Source organism: Macadamia integrifolia, chromosome 6 (genome assembly GCF_013358625.1).
Source record: "Macadamia integrifolia cultivar HAES 741 chromosome 6, SCU_Mint_v3, whole genome shotgun sequence".
Taxonomy (NCBI): Eukaryota; Viridiplantae; Streptophyta; class Magnoliopsida; order Proteales; family Proteaceae; genus Macadamia; species Macadamia integrifolia.
The window spans coordinates 28576173-28593139 of NC_056562.1; the positions used below are offsets into that span (position 1 = coordinate 28576173).

A 16967-nucleotide genomic window follows, 5' to 3' on the forward strand; every position below is an offset into this window, starting at 1 on the left:
TTCCCCCCCCCCCACCCTTTTAGGTTTATTTATTGTTGCTCCAAATTTTGTATTGGAATTAACTGTATTGTTTTCATCCCATTTAAGTTATTGTTTGAAAATAGCAGAAATATAATGGGATCAATGTATGTACATATATGCTTCAACTAAAAATTGATCTCTTGAATATTATGTAGATGCTTCAATAAAAAATTGATCTGGTGGATATTATGTAGACTCTTGCTAGTGGTTTGTTTTTTGTGGTTACCTAGGCAATGTATTGTATTGTTAAGAGTTCATATTCTAAGTAAGATTGCCTTGATATTAAGATCTGAAACTGAAATCTTTGATTTGTCAAGTGATAAGCAGTTGTCCTACTTATTGGTCTTAATTTTAAATACAAATATTTCAGGTTCTCCCATACCAATCCTTTGCATATGGATGTATTCCAAAGTGTTGTACGCTTTGAAAGTGAAGTGGTTGCAATGACAGCTGCACTACTTGGCAGCAAGGAGAAGACTTCTGGAGGAAAGATTTGTGGCAACATGACATCTGGTGGAACTGAAAGTATATTATTAGCTGTAAAATCCTCACGCGACTACATGGAAACAAAGAAGGGAATCACGAGACCTGAAATGTGGGCTATTTTTGTGGACTTATATATAGTGTGCAACCATTCTTGCTTTGAAAATGTTATGTACTTACTCTGATTCTCCTAATGTAGGATAATACCTGAATCTGCACACTCCGCATATGACAAGGCTGCACAATATTTTAATATTAAGCTGTGGCGTGTCCCTGTCAATAAAGAGTTTCAAGCAGATATCGGAGCTATTAAACGATATATTAACAGGAACACGGTTTTGGTATGGATTGCTTTCTCTATTGGAATTTTTTGCTATGAATTATGATTTTGGAGAAGGGAGGAAGATTCAAATGTTACCACCATTCTCAAGGTGTCGCCTAGGCGATAAACAGGCCTCAAAGTACAAGGCAACCAGTTGCCTTGTGTGTTGAGGGGGCTGGACCTGAAAACCCAATCTTGGGTCCTCCACATTTTATATGTCTTAAGCATTTTTACGACGCAATACTATACATTCACATATATAAGAAATATACTTGGAAAATATGGCGTTTCCTTGACTCCTCGGACCTGCCTAGGCAGTGCCTAGGTGCCATGGTGGATGGCCATCACTTTGGCTTGTATTGGTGTCGTAAAATGAATTCAACAAATTTCTTTCACCAATCATGGTATTGTCACCCTGTCATCGTTAAGGATTGCTTTTCTTTTTTGCATAAGTTTGCATCAAATAACTTGAATTCTTGTATTCTCAGATTGTTGGATCTGCACCCGGGTATCCACATGGCATCATTGATCCCATTGAAGTATGTGAGTTTGGACATGCCATAGTATCTCTTAAAATTCTCTCTGTGGTTCATCAATTCTGTCTTTTTATTTCCCCCCGAATTATCTGTAGATTTGATGTCTTTTCCTGCTTACCAACTTACCGTGCAGGAACTTGGTGAATTGGCATCAAGTTTTGGAATTTGTTTCCATGTTGATCTGTGCCTTGGTGGCTTTGTGTTGCCTTTTGCTCGTAAACTTGGGTATGCTCATTCGGATTGTCTGCTCCTTTTGTTTTCAACCCCTCATGTTGGCTCCAATAGTGTTGACATGTAAAGCTTGCTGTTGTTTTGATGGTTGTTTTTTATTCTTGCTTGTTCAAGTTTATTGTGGAGCATAAATTCTTCTGACGGAATGCACCTTTTGCTTCTCACATACTTCTTTTAAGTATTGCCTATTATCATTGTCATTCTGCATAACCTTATACAGTCAAAAGGCTTTAATGCTCCGTAGATGCTATCCCCATTATACTGTTATTAGAGATTATTATTGTTTGAAATGCGATGCAGCTGGAATCTCCCCCCCCCCCCCCATCCCGGTCGGGAATCAGGTTCCTCTCCTCTGCAGGTAACCACCCCACCCCATCTCACATCATGGTTACCTGCAGGGGAGAGGATCCGGACTCCCTGGTCGGTTCATCCATGCTTGAATTATTTGGTAATGGTAGTTGATAGGGATATTTGGGTCAATTAATAAGAGAGATCAATGCCTTTTCATATAGAAAATAATGAGATTTAGTTGTAGAAATCAGTCCCAAACCCTGTAGGAGAATCAAGTGCTTGGATTTGATTGAAGATTGAAGCATGGCTTGTTTCATGTTTGGTCATTGTAAGAAGATTGGTTGAATTACTTAAACAAGAGCTTTTTCTAGGTTTGATCTAAAGCTCTCTCCCTTGTTTGTTTGCTTGTTTTTTTTTTTTTTTTTTTTTTTAAATACCAGCCTTAGCTACTCTTAATGTCTGACTGGCGACTACTATCAATAATTATTGAGAAATTTCTTCTGAGAGCATGCTTAATGCATCATCAATGTTCATGTCATCATTTTCCTCACTAGTTTAAGGAAGGAACCTAATCCGATAGTTGAGGAGGCCCACTCCATGGGTTATTTTGGTCATTCTGACTGTTGGATATATGGTAATTCCTAGATAGGCCAATGTGTGAAAGTTAGTGGCCTATCTCTACCAATGTGCCACCAGCCACCATATACAGGCTTTAGCCTTGTTTCTTTAACAGACTTTGTTTGTAACTGTTCTTCAGGTAGAATTATATTTTTCAAACAAGTTCAACAACCAACATGTGGTGGCATTAGATTGAAATGAAAATCAACATATGACTAGATGATAACGCAGGCAACATGTCCATGAACTCTTGCTGCTCACTTATATGAATGTCCAGTATCATAGGACCAACAAATGCAAGGAACTTGCTAATCTTTAAGAGTTTTTTTTTTTTTTTTTGGGGGGGTGTGGGTGGGTTGGTGGGGGAGGGTTGGTGATGCAGATCTGAAGACCTACATCCGTAGGAAGAAGGCCAACAAGAGTAACTAGCATGTGGCCTTACCTTGTTGATACTTATTAATTTTATACTTAGTTTTTTCATGTTTTATGTCTTAGTTTAGTTCCAATTGAACCATGGTCCATGTTGGTCCAATATCGGTTCAATTTAAGTGGTTAGAAGTTACTTTTACTTTTACTTTTTACTTTTCTAAATGGGGGGATCAATTCACTTTTGTAAGTGATGATGGGTGAAGACTTTTCCACCTTTGGTAGGTGGGGGATGAAGATTTTTCCACCTTTGGTAGTTGGGGGATGAAGACTTTTCCACCTTTGGTAGGTGGGGGATGAAGATTTTCCACCTTTGGTAGGTGGGGGATGAAGACTTTTCCACCTTTGGTAGTTGGGGGATGACTTTTCCATTGTAACTTTAAGAGGTGAGGATTTTTCCACTTTTGGTAGTTGGTAGGTGAAGGCTTTTTCAACTTTAGTAGTTGGAAGGTGAGGATTTTCCTACCTCAACTTTAATAAGTGAAGACTTTCTACTAATGTTAGTTGGAAGTTGGGTATGTAATGTTTTGTTGAGTTGGTCCTATAAATAGGGATCAATTGTAAGCATTCAAAGACAACTCAGAATTTGAAATCAAAGTTTGCTTATGCAACTCTCTTCTTGTGTTTGATCAAGAATCTCTTGTGTTTGATCAAGAAATCCCTTGTGTTTGATCAAGGTAGGTTGGTGTTTGATCCAGTCGATCCACCTTGCGGTGTGAAGCCCGGGTGTTATATTATTGTTTATTGTTCCATCTTTTTTTTATCTTTCAACAAGTTTTAGCAATATCCTATTCTCCATATCTAGAATTCCCTATTCTCTGAGAAAAGATCCTACCCTGGTACTGTTTTGAGCTTCCTCAATTTCAGTATTACATCAGTTGGAGGTTGGCCAAATGTAATTCCTTCAAGTTCTTTACCATACCCCAAGTGCATAATAATTCCTTCAAGTTATTTCATACTTTTCTTTGTAGACTAAATATACCTAAATCAAGTTAATGTCAAACCTACTTCTCTGTCACTCCCACAGTAAGTTTGCAAATGATACTAGTATAATATCTATACTTATATGAATATTTGTTGGCCTCACTAGCATTTCTAACCTCCATTTATTTTCCCTCTTTTATTTTTCTTTCATGCATTCACATGCTTCCCTACCTTTAATTCCAGGTACCCAATTCCACATTTTGATTTTTCTGTTAAAGGAGTGACATCGATATCTGCGGATGTGCATAAGTATGGTTTGGCTCCCAAAGGAACAAGTATTGTCCTATACAGGAACCGTGAAATTAGAAAGGTAAATTCTTGATTAACAATTTTGAAAAGAATTTCTTGTTGAATTTTGTCACTCGTATTATACTACTACTACTAGTAGTACTACCACTAGTAATAATAATAGTAATTATTATTATCGTTATTTTATATATATATATATATATATAATGGCAAATGGTATGGTTGTTGCCTTTGGATACTATTTGACTGGGTTTCTTTTGCCCTGTGAATTCGATATCAAGGGGGAGCATATCAAATATGTTGGATAGAACTGGTTTGATACCCCTTCACACATAATGGGTGTGTAGAAGGAGGAAATTTATTTATTTATTTATTTTGGGGGGGGGGGGGGTGTCAATGCAGCTGCTGGAATTTGGCAGGAGGATGTTTTCATTTGGAAAAGGGATTCCTTGGAGAAGGCAAAAGGCAAAAACTGAAGATATCACATTATCTATTGCAAGTGATCAAGTTTAGGTGTAACACATCTTCAAATATCTGTGTGGCACCATCTATAGGGCATGTATGATGTATCTTGTGTATGGAAATTAGGATTCAGTTTGCCAGAACCAGAAACATCATGACTGGATAATTGGTGGTCATCTAAATCTTGATATGCAATGGAAATCCAACAAAAATGCATGATTGAGATCATTACATCATGCTGATTTCTAGCGTATGTGATGGCTTAGCCATGTACTAGGACAGACTGAATAATGAGTTCTGATTATTTGTACTTGACACAAATATCAGAAAGTACCTTCGATCTCTCCTTGATTTTCAGTGGATGAGGCAAATAGGTCAAATGACCCTTTCTTCCTCATCAAATGAAAGATGAGGATTAGGAACGGGGAAGGTCCCCCCCCCCCCCCCCACGTCTCCCTCTCCTGCATAAGGTGTAAGTGTAGACACACTAAGAAGATGCACCGACTTTGCTGAATTTCTCCACAAACATTATTGGTTCTTTATAGTGTCCCTGGGCTTTGCGGCCAACTCCTGTAGGGTACAGGCAGGGAGCTTCCCACAGTGAGCTATTTAGTTTCCATTATATCCCCACAAGCCATACTTGGAGTATGGAATTGTTATCTCGTTGAACCCTTCAAATAGGAGAAAAAGAAGAGGAGACTGGACAGAACCTTCACAAGAGCCAGAATTCTCTTGGAAGCAGTGATGATTGTGGCAGACATGGCAAAGAGGGTTGGAGCAGTGGCTCTAGCAGTAATGAATGTGGCTGCTGGGAAGATAGAGGTGAGGGCAAAATGGAAGGCAGCCACACTCTGGTGATGAGCTGCAGAGATAGTGGAACCGATCACGAGCTGACTGCCAGTGTCCCTACAAACAGTGCTGAACTTGGGGGGGAGGGGTGTGGTGATCAGCAAACTGTGGAACCACCTCCAGCTGAAGGTATTGAGGATGACACTGCAGGAGTGATCAAATGGTTGAGTTGCATTTCTGAATGAGAATCCCGAGGCCTAATAAGTGTGGAGATTGAGGATATTATCAGTTTAAAGTATAGGAGACGGTGCTAACTTCCTCCTTAACAGAAGGAGGTGCAATCTTTATATATGAGTTTTATTTGAAGTTATTTGAAACGAAATTCTACATTAAATGCTATTATCTTCTTTTTCTTAAATTACATAATGCTGGTGTGTTTCCTTTCTGCATCTATTCGGTGTATGTATTTTGTCTTCGGCTTGTAATTTAGTCATTTAAATATTTGCTGAAATGCTAGAACTTTAGGACATTTTAGGGTGGTGTACAAGTGTTCAATTAGACAATCATCGACTCGTCAAGGTATTTCTGTAACTTGGCCGTTTAAAATATCAAAATTATCTGGAAGTTGTTAGTGGATCTTATTGTAACTTTTGAGTTTCTGAACCTTGATTGTTTATGGATATGGTGAGCTATAATGTATGTTACCATTTTGTTTTGCCGTAGTGTCTGCCTTCTACATATGACAAATGATCAACATGAAACAAGCTGCATTATGTCATAATGTGGAGTATAATGAGAATGAAATTTTATATATGTTCTTCTATGTAATTAACTTTCCTTATTCATTGGCCTTCCTTCCTTTTATTTCCTTTTCATGATTTTGCATGGGATACTCATACTTTCCTTTTTCATGTTTGACATGCGACTTATTTGTTGTTTCTATGCTCCACTTCTTCAACAGCACCAATTTGTGGCAAGTAAGCTCTCGATCTTAATCCTTTTACACTATATTCTGGTTATGTAGAAGTGTTATCCCAACGCTTTTGTATTACTGGTTCACTTATCTACTTTTAGTCTTTTTCTTTTGCCTGAGTAATATCTTGGTAATTCATCATAGTAGTTCAGTTAATTACCAACCTGCACCTCCTGTGGAACATTAACCTAAACTCTTGGACTGCAAGATTCTGGTTCCAATGCCAAATGAAGTCAATTTGGGATAGAATGATCTGCCTACCTGAGCTCCTTCTTTATTGGTTCAATGATATGCTAAAATGTGGGTCACTTCATTTGGTTGACTATGTTCTACTATAAAAGGTGAAGTACCTCTGGAGGGATCACTTTCTCCCAACATTTAGATTGACATGAGCTTAGACCTAGTTTAAAGGCAGTCAGCAACTTGATTTGCTTCTGGGAGGGAACTCATGCTGGACTTTGAACTTCTGGAGCTCTTTCGAAGCTATATTACAAATATCTTCAGTTAATGATTGAGTGCTCCAGGATGGGGTTATGCAGCTGAAATGGCATTGATGAACAGTTCTGAATGACCCTCCAAGCAGATAACCTGTATAGGAAGCTTTCTTTAGCGGGAATGATGCCACCTCCGGCATTGCTTCTCAGAACCCAAATGGTTGTGATTCATCTCTTTCGTGGGAGGTTCTCTTTTTTTATGGTACATGGAAGATGGGCATACCTTGAGATGAACTGGGTTGTTAACACATATGACCAGAATGTGTCTCTTCCTCTTTTTTCTGTTCGATGGGTTGACCATATTGGTGTGACCAGGGACATATGCTATTTTGGTTCTGAACTTAGACCCTTAGCTTGCTTTTTAATATTTTTTGGAACCTCTGATCAGGAAAGTATTGTGCAATGTTCTTGATTCTTTTTCTATTCACTTAAAGAGTCCTCTTCTATTCTATGTGCAACAGTAACTGAATGGTCTGGAGGGCTTTATGTTTCTCCAACAATTGCTGGAAGCAGGCCTGGGGGATTGATTGCAGGTGCTTGGGCAGCTATGATGTCTCTAGGGCATGAAGGTAAATGAATGCAAATATCCTTGTGTGCCTCTTAGAAAAATTGTTACTTATTGCTACTTATTGCCTTTTATTATCCAATTTCTTTGTGTTCAGATGTCCCTGTTGCTGATTTTCCATTTGTCATCAACTGTCATGGATGATGCATAATCTGATCCTTTTACATTTCCTAGGGTATTTGGAGAGCACGAGAGAGATCATGGAAATATCAAAGAGAATACAGAAAGGGTAAGACATATTTCCTCTTGAAACAGTCAGTGGTGTTCCAAGTTTCCACTATGTAAAATCACCTTTTGCTTGCTTGCAGAATAAAGGAGATTCCTGAGCTATTTATTGTTGGAAAGCCAGATATGACTATTGTAGCGTTTGGGTCAAATTGTGTAGACATATTTGAGGTCAATGACATAATGTCCTCCAGAGGTTGGCACTTGAATGCGTTGCAGAGGCCCAACAGGTATACATTTTTTGAGATTTGTGACACCATAGGGTTTATACACTGCAAATGCAGTTATAACACAGTGACCTCTTACTTTGGCTGGTTTAGTTGATCTGGCTGTGCCTCTGCTGGAAACCTTCTGGTGGCCTAGGCTTTTCTGCCATGTTTGGGTCTGTCAACTATGTGTTAGACATCCAAACTTTTGGTCATGCTTGTCGTCTATGTCATTATCAAATCATGGGTAGAGTTTCATTCCAGCAAGACATCGCCATATAACTCAACTCAACTAAGCCTTGCTCCAACTAAATGAGGGTCAAAAACATCAATCTCGTTTCACATTCAAGTCTACTCATAGACATACTTGACGCCACCTTAATCCATGCGTTTCTTTTCTCACCAAAGTCATTTTAGGCCTGCTCTTTGCTCTTTTGGCTCCTCCAGTGTGAGTCATTTAAGTCATTGTGAGGTCTTCTTTCCATATGTCCATGCGAACTTCAAACGATCTTCAAATGAATTTTTTTTTTTTTTTAACCATGTATCAGAGCTACTCCTAAAATTTCATACCTTATTATCTTTCTAGTTTTACCGCTCATTATCTTAACATCCTCACCTCAGTTACACTTTTTTTTGTTTATATGATGTTTCTTTACCATCCAAGATTCAGCTCCATACATACATCATTATTGATCCTATAGCCGCCCTATAAAAAAATTCAAGTTTTAATTGTATGTGTTGATCACACAATACTCCAAAATCACCTGTCCACTTCATCCTCCTTACTCGAATTTTAAATTATCATTTGTCTTTGCTTTTGTTTCATCTACCAAAATTTTGCCATCAGCAAAATACAACAGGGACATTTCCATGTCCCATGTAATTCTTTGTACCAGTCAACTCTGTTTGAGGGTTGCGAACTATTGGAAAAAGGTGGGAAAAAACCCCTTACAAGATGGGTCAAATGGTTGAGATGAAAGCCACTAAGTTTGACATGTGATGGCTTATCCAAGGGATTCCCCATCTATCTAATAGTCAAAATGACCAAGTGATCAGATCACATGGTAGAAATGGGGAGGTTGTTGGAAGATGTCCGGGCTGAGGCACAGCCGGGGAGCAGTATTTTTTTTGTTTAACCACTTCAACATGTAGCCTGAATTGATGACCCAAATTCATGAGACATGTTTTTTTCTTTCTTCTGTTAAGAGTAAGAATGATTTGTAGACACTTGTATTGTATAATAGTCAAAATGACCAAGTGATCAGATCACATGGTAGAAATGGGGAGGTTGTTGGAAGATGTCCAGGCTGAGGCACAGCCGGGGAGCAGTATTTTTTTTGTTTAACCACTTCAACATGTAGCCTGAATTGATGACCCAAATTCATGAGACATGTTTTTTTCTTTCTTCTGTTAAGAGTAAGAATGATTTGTAGACACTTGTATTGTATGTGGAACTTTTGTTGGTTTTATTTAATTAGTTTTACATGCCACGAAATTATTGTTCTTCTCCATGCGCAATTATCTAGCATTCATACCTGTTGACCCTTCAACATGTGCCTTCTTTTCCTTGTGCAACCATCCAGCATTCATATCTGCGTGACCCTTCAACATGTACCTGTTGTGGAAGACTTCCTCAGAGATTTGCGAGAATCTGTGCAAACTGTAAGTCGCTTTTTTCTTTTACAACTGATCCAAAATGCAAGTGCCGATCACAAGTTTTAATGGTGTTGTGTGTCATCTCTTCAGATCTGAGTGTTAAAAGATGCACCACTTGAATGGGATGTTGTTCAGAAATAGTTTCCAAACGAAGACTGAATATTCCATTTATTATGTGGATTGCTGCAGAAATCACAAAACGTTAAATGGATATTTGATCTGTTGGTTAGTATCCGTGTCTTTCTTAAAGGCATGGTACAAGGTATCCACTTGGCTTAAACGTGAGGCGTGAGCCTTTGAAGTGTGACATGTATGGCTTACAAGGAAGCAAGGATTTCTCTAAACAATACATAACATATAAATAAAACAAAATCAGTAATATAATGGAACTATGCAACACTAATTGAAAGAAATAATTCTAGTAAGTGAAGATATCATAAGCTTCATATTTCTGTAAATAAGTAATTGTATTCTGAAAGTTTTTAAGAGGAAATTCATAGCAACATAAGCACTACCCTGTATAAGTTTATTTGAAATGGAAAATAATATATAGTGCTGACATTATTTTGGACTCTAATGTATGTGGAAGATAAACCCTACTTTCATGATTTATGGCATGCACATGTATTCCTTGAATTTGTGAAGTGTAGTTTTTAAGCTTAGGGCTTGATTTCTCTTAAGCTCCATGACTAGAGGAATAAGCTTTATTGGTTTTTAGAGCACTGCTTGGGTGATCCGTGACATCCACTCCTTTTCTTTTGGCGTATGGCTGCTCTTGTTTGATGTGCTTAATGAACTTGTGTCTGGAAAAGATGGGGATAACACCACCCTTTTGTAGTGTTAAGAAATATGTATATCTGGTGTTTTGAACTTACAAAGGTGATCAGCTGCTTCCCTTTTTTTTTTTCAGGTAAAGGAAAATCCTGGTCCAATTAAGGGAGGGCTTGCTCCCATCTATGGTGCTGCAGGTAAGATGCCTGATAGAGGTATGGTTGGAGAGCTATTGTTGGATTTCATGGACAGCTCTTGTTAGCATTAGCAACATCTGTGGCAACATATGGCCTTCCAATTCATTATTTGTAACTTTTCCAAACCTCTGTGAATTGAATATTATTCTCAGTGCCATCTGATTTATGATTTTTCAGAAATGGATTACAATGCTGTAAAGGTTCTTTATTCATTGTTTATAATAAAAATCATTTGATTTTATGGGAGACAAGCTCGGTTGAGTTCCTATATTGTACGAAGATATGTGCGCGAGGCTGTATGGCACAATTCCTACTTGTATCTTCTGAATGTCTTACATGTTTTTGGATCCGATTGCTCTCCAACGACTTAAAGCTCCAACCATCTACCTCCCACCTCGTCGACATGTGGACGAAATGAAATCCAACCGAGTTTTCCGATTTAACCCACTTTACCCTACCCGACAATGACCCATGCGTGAGTTCGGCGGTGGAACCTTAACCCCTTTCTTCTCCGTCTCAGAATACAAAGCCCTAAATTGTGAAACCCTAGCCCCCTTTTCCGTTTGAGTTCAGCGGTGAACGGTGAGTCTTCGACTAATTCTCAATACCCCCTTGTTTATTTCGTTTGTTCTCTCTCCTCATCTCCATCTCGGTCTTTCATTCAGAGATCAAATCCCAGGATACGCAACATTTAGTTGAAGGTCGATCTCTCAAAGGAGACGGAAACCCCATTTCAGACTCTCTCTCTCTCTCTCTCTCTGTGTCTCCCTTGCGAACGCTGTTTAATGGGAGATAGGACTGCCTAAAGCTAGGGTTTCGTTAAATGGTAGGGGAATGGTTTCTCAAGGAGGTGGCAGTCATGGAGTAGATTGTAAAGATGGAGGTAGATTTCTAAATGGAAGATTAAGATAAGGTAATGGAAGATTGTGAGGAGAGGGGGTTTACCTTCGATTTATCTCCGTAAGTGTGCAACTCTCAGCAGCGATCATGGCTGCAGCTCCTCCGGCGAGAACTCGTCGGCATCGGTTTTGCAGGGGCCATGCCGTAAACACCACCGGCGTTGAATAGAAGAGTTCAGGTATCGAGGGAGTCGGGTATGGGTTTTCTTCCATGGTCGGGTTGACTTCAAGTAATCTTGGAGAATGTATGGTTATCAACCGTTGAGATTTTAAAAAATGCCGAGTGTTGACCTGGCAGAGGGGGGGGGGGGAGATAGATTGTTAGAGGTCGCTTCATTTGGTTGACCATGCAGCGTTTGGTATGCATTACCCTTCGAATAAGTAATACATCCTAGGAAATCACAACCAACCAAACACATCCTTAATTTAGGCAGGAGATGCATGGAGTCATGACTCATGACTCATGACTTGTGAGAGACCGACTGCACTGTTTGGTGGTCCACAATCTGTGACCCTTTCCCTCAAATAACTCACATTTATGGTCTCTGCTTTTAATGGCAAAGCACCAACTATTGTTCTTGTTTTGTAGCAAAAGTTCCAACACAAGAAGAAACAAACACAAATTTGTTATAGGAATTTAATTCACATGGATAAGCATAAGGGGTCCCATTACACTGGTATGATTTTGCTTGTTAATGCCAAACAACCAACTATTGTCCAAATTTTGTGCACTGGAAAAGCAAAAAAATCACACAACAACAAACAAAAACAATCTGTCATCAGGCTTTTCAGTCACATAGATAATTCATCAAACTTCAATTTAAGTAAGCTTTCACCATCCTTTTCCCCTTTAACTACCCCTCTTCAATTCTAAATTCAATCCCTGTGACACTGTATTTAGATGACCAACCCACATCCTACAATGCTACAAGGCAATAATAGCTAGGGGGGCGACAATTGAGTGGGTCAAGTTGGTCCCCACGAATTTAAGATCACATATCATTCTAGTCCGTTTAGATAATGGGACCTCATAGACCAGAGCAAGGACATATTTACATTTGGTTTGGTTGTTTATTGATCCATAATTAGGCTCAAAGTAATTGAATGAATCAAACTTTAACGGGTCAATTTACTAATTGGGCTATAAACAGATTTGTGGACTTAGATGGGCTAATTCAGCTATAAATGGTCGTTCATGATTGAGCGATGATCAGGCCATTGTGCCCGATCATTAATACAGTTGTTGACTTAGTGCTTGAGCTCGACAAGTTTATAAATTGATCAAACTAGATTTTGGATTCAACCAATCGGTTTAGATTGGGCCAATCGATACGGGCCAACTTTTGACACTCCTAAATTAATAGCTATCTAGCTATGTATTGAGAAGAAACAATTATGTACTAAGATAATTCTGGTGCCATGTAACTTTAACAAGAAATTACAGTGCAACAAAAGAGAAAGTTTGCCCAGGATGAAGAAATTCGTGATTTTATGCTATGATTGGATTCTTTGAATAGTGAATATCATCATTAACTCTCATTCTTATTTTAAAGGTTAGAAATACTTTGAATAGTGAATGTCATCATTAACTTCCCCTCCTATATTTTTAAGTTTAAAATACTTTTTTCTAAGTCTAATTAAAGGATGAACCCCAATGAATTATGAGGTTCTCTCTCCGCCACATGGAAACTTGGTCCATCATGTCTCTCCATCCCCACATATCATCATTAGTCGTATTAATGTGAGGGGTTAATAGCTTTTCTTGCCCTATTTTTTTTAAGGGTAATTTACAATGCTATCCCCTGGAGAATGCCATAATTATAAGACCACCCCCTCTGTTTTACCAAATTAGACTCATACCCCCTACCGTTAATCACTGTTAAGGAATATACACTATACGCTGATGTCAGCTATTATATTTTATCTTAAATACCAAAATGCCATTATTAAATATTATGAAGTATCTAAAATACCCATGTAATAAGTTACTATACCTTTCTTGGACCACCGGCGATCATTCAGAGCACTGGAGATCATGGCGGTGGCAGCATCGACGATAGCGGTGACAAGTAGTGACCCTCAACCGTAACCCCCTGCGTTTCTTCTTTGCAGGCAAAACCCCTCTGACCTCTATGTGAAGAAGCCCTTCAAGATCTTTGTGGGTTATGATCCACGTGAAGATATTTTGCTTACGAGGTCTGTCGTTACTCGATCTTAAGAGTTCTTTGGTTCCAATGGAAGTTTTACCTATCAAACAACAGGATCTAAGGAGTAAGGGTCTTTACTGACGTGAGAGAGGGCATACAAAGAGCATCGAGTTTTGGTTCAGTCGGTTTCTGACTACATTTCTTGCCCATTCGATGGTTGGGTAATGTTTGTTGATTGTGATTTCCTTTTCACAGCAAATTTTAAGGAATTGATAGAGTTGATTGATGATTCCTACGCGATCATGTGTGTTCAGCATGATTATACTCCAAAGGATAACACGAAGATTCATCTTCCCTCTTTTTTTTTTAATCAATTTCGATTGAGAATTGAGATGTATGTAATCATTTTAAAGAGAAAGAGATTCCACATTAAAATAAGTGAGGACGAAACATCTGGGTTAGTGAAGGGTTATTATTATCTCCTCAACTGGTTCTTCTTCAATTCCATTTGCTTCCATAGTTCTTTTCTGTTGCTTTTAAATATCTCCTCTAAAACATTACTACTTCATCAACCATCTATCTTCCTCTCCCTTTAAAGAATCAAAGATTGAATCTCTCAATTCACAGAAACCCTAAACTGATCTAAAACTCTTGAAGACATGGTTGATAGGTATATCCTTCGAGACCCACTTCAAATCCTCCCCAAACACTGAAGCCCAATGGAAATCCTTCATTTTCGCCCAAGAAAGCTCAGCTCTACAATCGCTCAATTTATGCCGCCTTATGGATCCTGTATCGCCCCACCGTCCCACCTTCACTGCGATGTCCCTCCAAATCTCGCAGTTCAATGTCACCACTTCCTCTGATGGTTCCTCCACCAAGCTCAACTCTAAACTCGATCTCACAGTCGTCGCTCAAAACCCAAACAAGTAGCTCGTCATGTGTTTTAGTTAAAAATGAAAGCTTCGACATCTGTTTTAGTTAAAAGGGTATAACAATCATTTTAATTTTTCACTTAACAGTGACTAACAATAGAGGGTCTGAGTCTAATTTGATGAAATAGAGAAAATGTTCTTATAATAATGGCATTTTCTAGGGGGTGGCACTATAAATTACCTTTTTTCCAACTATTCCCTACTTGCATATTGATATTACTTGTAAATGCGAACAATAGTCATGTCATCCATGTACTCATGTTAGTCATGCAATGCTTTGTTTTCACTTTTACGACCCCATTAGTCATAATCACCCTTAAATAAATAGTCAAACCTAACAGAATGAATGGTACAGATCGAACATTCGGAGCTCTTACTACTTAATACGATGGATGGGCGGTATAGGTCAGCCTCACGCTTAATGGATCAGTATTAACATGGTCATTGACTGCTTGCAGCCTTGGAACACACCTTCAACCTCCAATGTCGGCCCCAGCACCCCCCCCCCCCCCAACTCAACTTACTAATCACCTCTGACGTTTGATTGGATTTTTTCTTTTTTTTTTAAAAAGTTTGATTGGATTTATTTACCATGTAAGAAAGAATCTTTTATAGTTGCATATCCATATTGGACGGTCGGAAAGGAAAGAAAGGTGAAAAAGGAATCCTAAGAAAAGTTGATACTTGTACTACCAAATGAAAAAGTAAAGGGAAAAATAATTTTTGCACAAAGAGTGTGGGACCAATCCCTAGACACAGGATCTGAGGAAGCAAAATGACCATTTTCCAACTATCCCACCCCCACCCCCAACCGTCTCTTGCCCTCGAACATTACGGTGATTGATAGTGTTCTATATCACTCTATATGTGTTAAAATACCTAACCCAATCATATAATCGTATGCATAATATGATAATATAATATATATATATATATATATACACACGCACACAGAGACATATGGGTAGATGAACCAGCCTTACTACAATATTTGATAGTTAAGAATTTAATAGCAAGTAGCATTGACATTTGTACCAGTGACATTAAAATAAAGCTTCAAGCCTTCAATGAATTAAAAGTGTGAAAAAATAGTAGATGGTGTCGGTGTATGATGTCTTGTATTCCGTTATAGTTTAATCCAAGGAGTACTGGTGCAATGCCTCAATAGGTAAGATGGTGACTCCGTTGGTGAACCTGTGTACATTGTTTGTTCTTATTTTTCATTATCTTTTGCATCGTTTTAGAGTTACGTCTCCACAGCAGATAATAAAATATAAGGAAAATATTTAATTACATTAAAATCTATAAATTGATATATGATTAATCCAAAGCCCATTGTCTAGAGTTCAAACCATGTTCTCTCCGTCCAAGAGAATACTGTAGAAACTAAAAAGCCCCCTTGTTTTTTTAAGCGAAATCCATTCCTTATTGGCGACAAAAAACCATGATAAAAACAGTAAAATATTCCTATACATCTCATACACAATGGCACATGGTTCTAAGCATTGGCAAATGGTAATGTATTGGCATTACAACCAACGTGTATTGGTATCATCCCTAAGAATTGATAAAGATACGAATTCAAATTAGTTATACCAGTAAAAAATTATTCTATTATTGAATTTACATACGATACCACCCCAAATCTACATCCTAATAAAGATCAATGCAAACACAAATACTGATACTTATACCTTTATTATATAAAAAGAGGAAAAAAAGACATATACTACTAAAAGGGGAGCATCAACAGTAAAAGATATATATTATTAATTAATATTAAATATTATAATTATTTTCAACATCAAATGCATATAATCATGTAATAATTCCTTAATTCATATAAAACGTCTTATTTCTTTCCTCTTAAATTTTTTTTTTTTAATTCTCTATAAGTTTTACTCTATTTTGTCCATATCTTTCGAAGTTTTGTGCTGTTTAAATCCCATTCCAATCTGTTTCTGTTTTCATCTGTCTTCCAGAGATTCTAGGGTTTTGGGCAGCGATTTTGCCTTCGTACCAAAAAACAGAAAAATCACTCCTACGACTTAGCAATTAAAAAATAAAATACTCCTACAGCTGTCCAAGAACGGTAAGTGGCCCACAATACCACAAATTTTCCTCCAACAAAAGGTGAATGCGTAAGCCCTAAGCAAACCTGTTTTTAATCATATGATTTCCACAATAATTAATCCCTTTTTTTTTTTTTTTGCTATAAAATAAATTAAACCAAAGCTTAGCTTTGGGAACACAAAACCGCCGGAAAATTGACTTCTCACCGGTAAAATGATGACTTCCTGGCGGACATAGAAAACGAAATACTACTTTACTATACCATACTATTACTACACAATACAATTACCGGTCTAGTAGAGATTAAATTAAATAGATTATAGACTATACAAAAGAAACGAGGCAGAACCTTTAAAGTTGACATATTATTTATATTCTCGAATCTCGGGTGAATATAAAGAAAAAAAAAAAAAA

General features: G+C 37.9%; 1 protein-coding gene across 1 annotated transcript in view; it reads left to right on the forward strand.

Annotated features, from left to right (window-relative positions):
- Positions 1 to 10750, forward strand: part of LOC122082637 (sphingosine-1-phosphate lyase) — a 14306-nt gene extending 3556 nt beyond the window's left edge. Inside the window, exons 5-15 of the mRNA XM_042650328.1 lie at positions 392 to 616; positions 704 to 845; positions 1315 to 1365; positions 1496 to 1587; positions 4096 to 4222; positions 6374 to 6389; positions 7341 to 7448; positions 7619 to 7673; positions 7753 to 7899; positions 9459 to 9537; positions 10442 to 10750. Of these exons, the coding sequence (XP_042506262.1) occupies positions 392 to 616; positions 704 to 845; positions 1315 to 1365; positions 1496 to 1587; positions 4096 to 4222; positions 6374 to 6389; positions 7341 to 7448; positions 7619 to 7673; positions 7753 to 7899; positions 9459 to 9537; positions 10442 to 10564 (1165 nt within the window). The 3' untranslated portion in view covers positions 10565 to 10750. The remainder of the gene's footprint in view (positions 1 to 391; positions 617 to 703; positions 846 to 1314; positions 1366 to 1495; positions 1588 to 4095; positions 4223 to 6373; positions 6390 to 7340; positions 7449 to 7618; positions 7674 to 7752; positions 7900 to 9458; positions 9538 to 10441) is intronic.
- The last annotated feature ends 6217 nt before the right edge of the window (positions 10751 to 16967 follow it).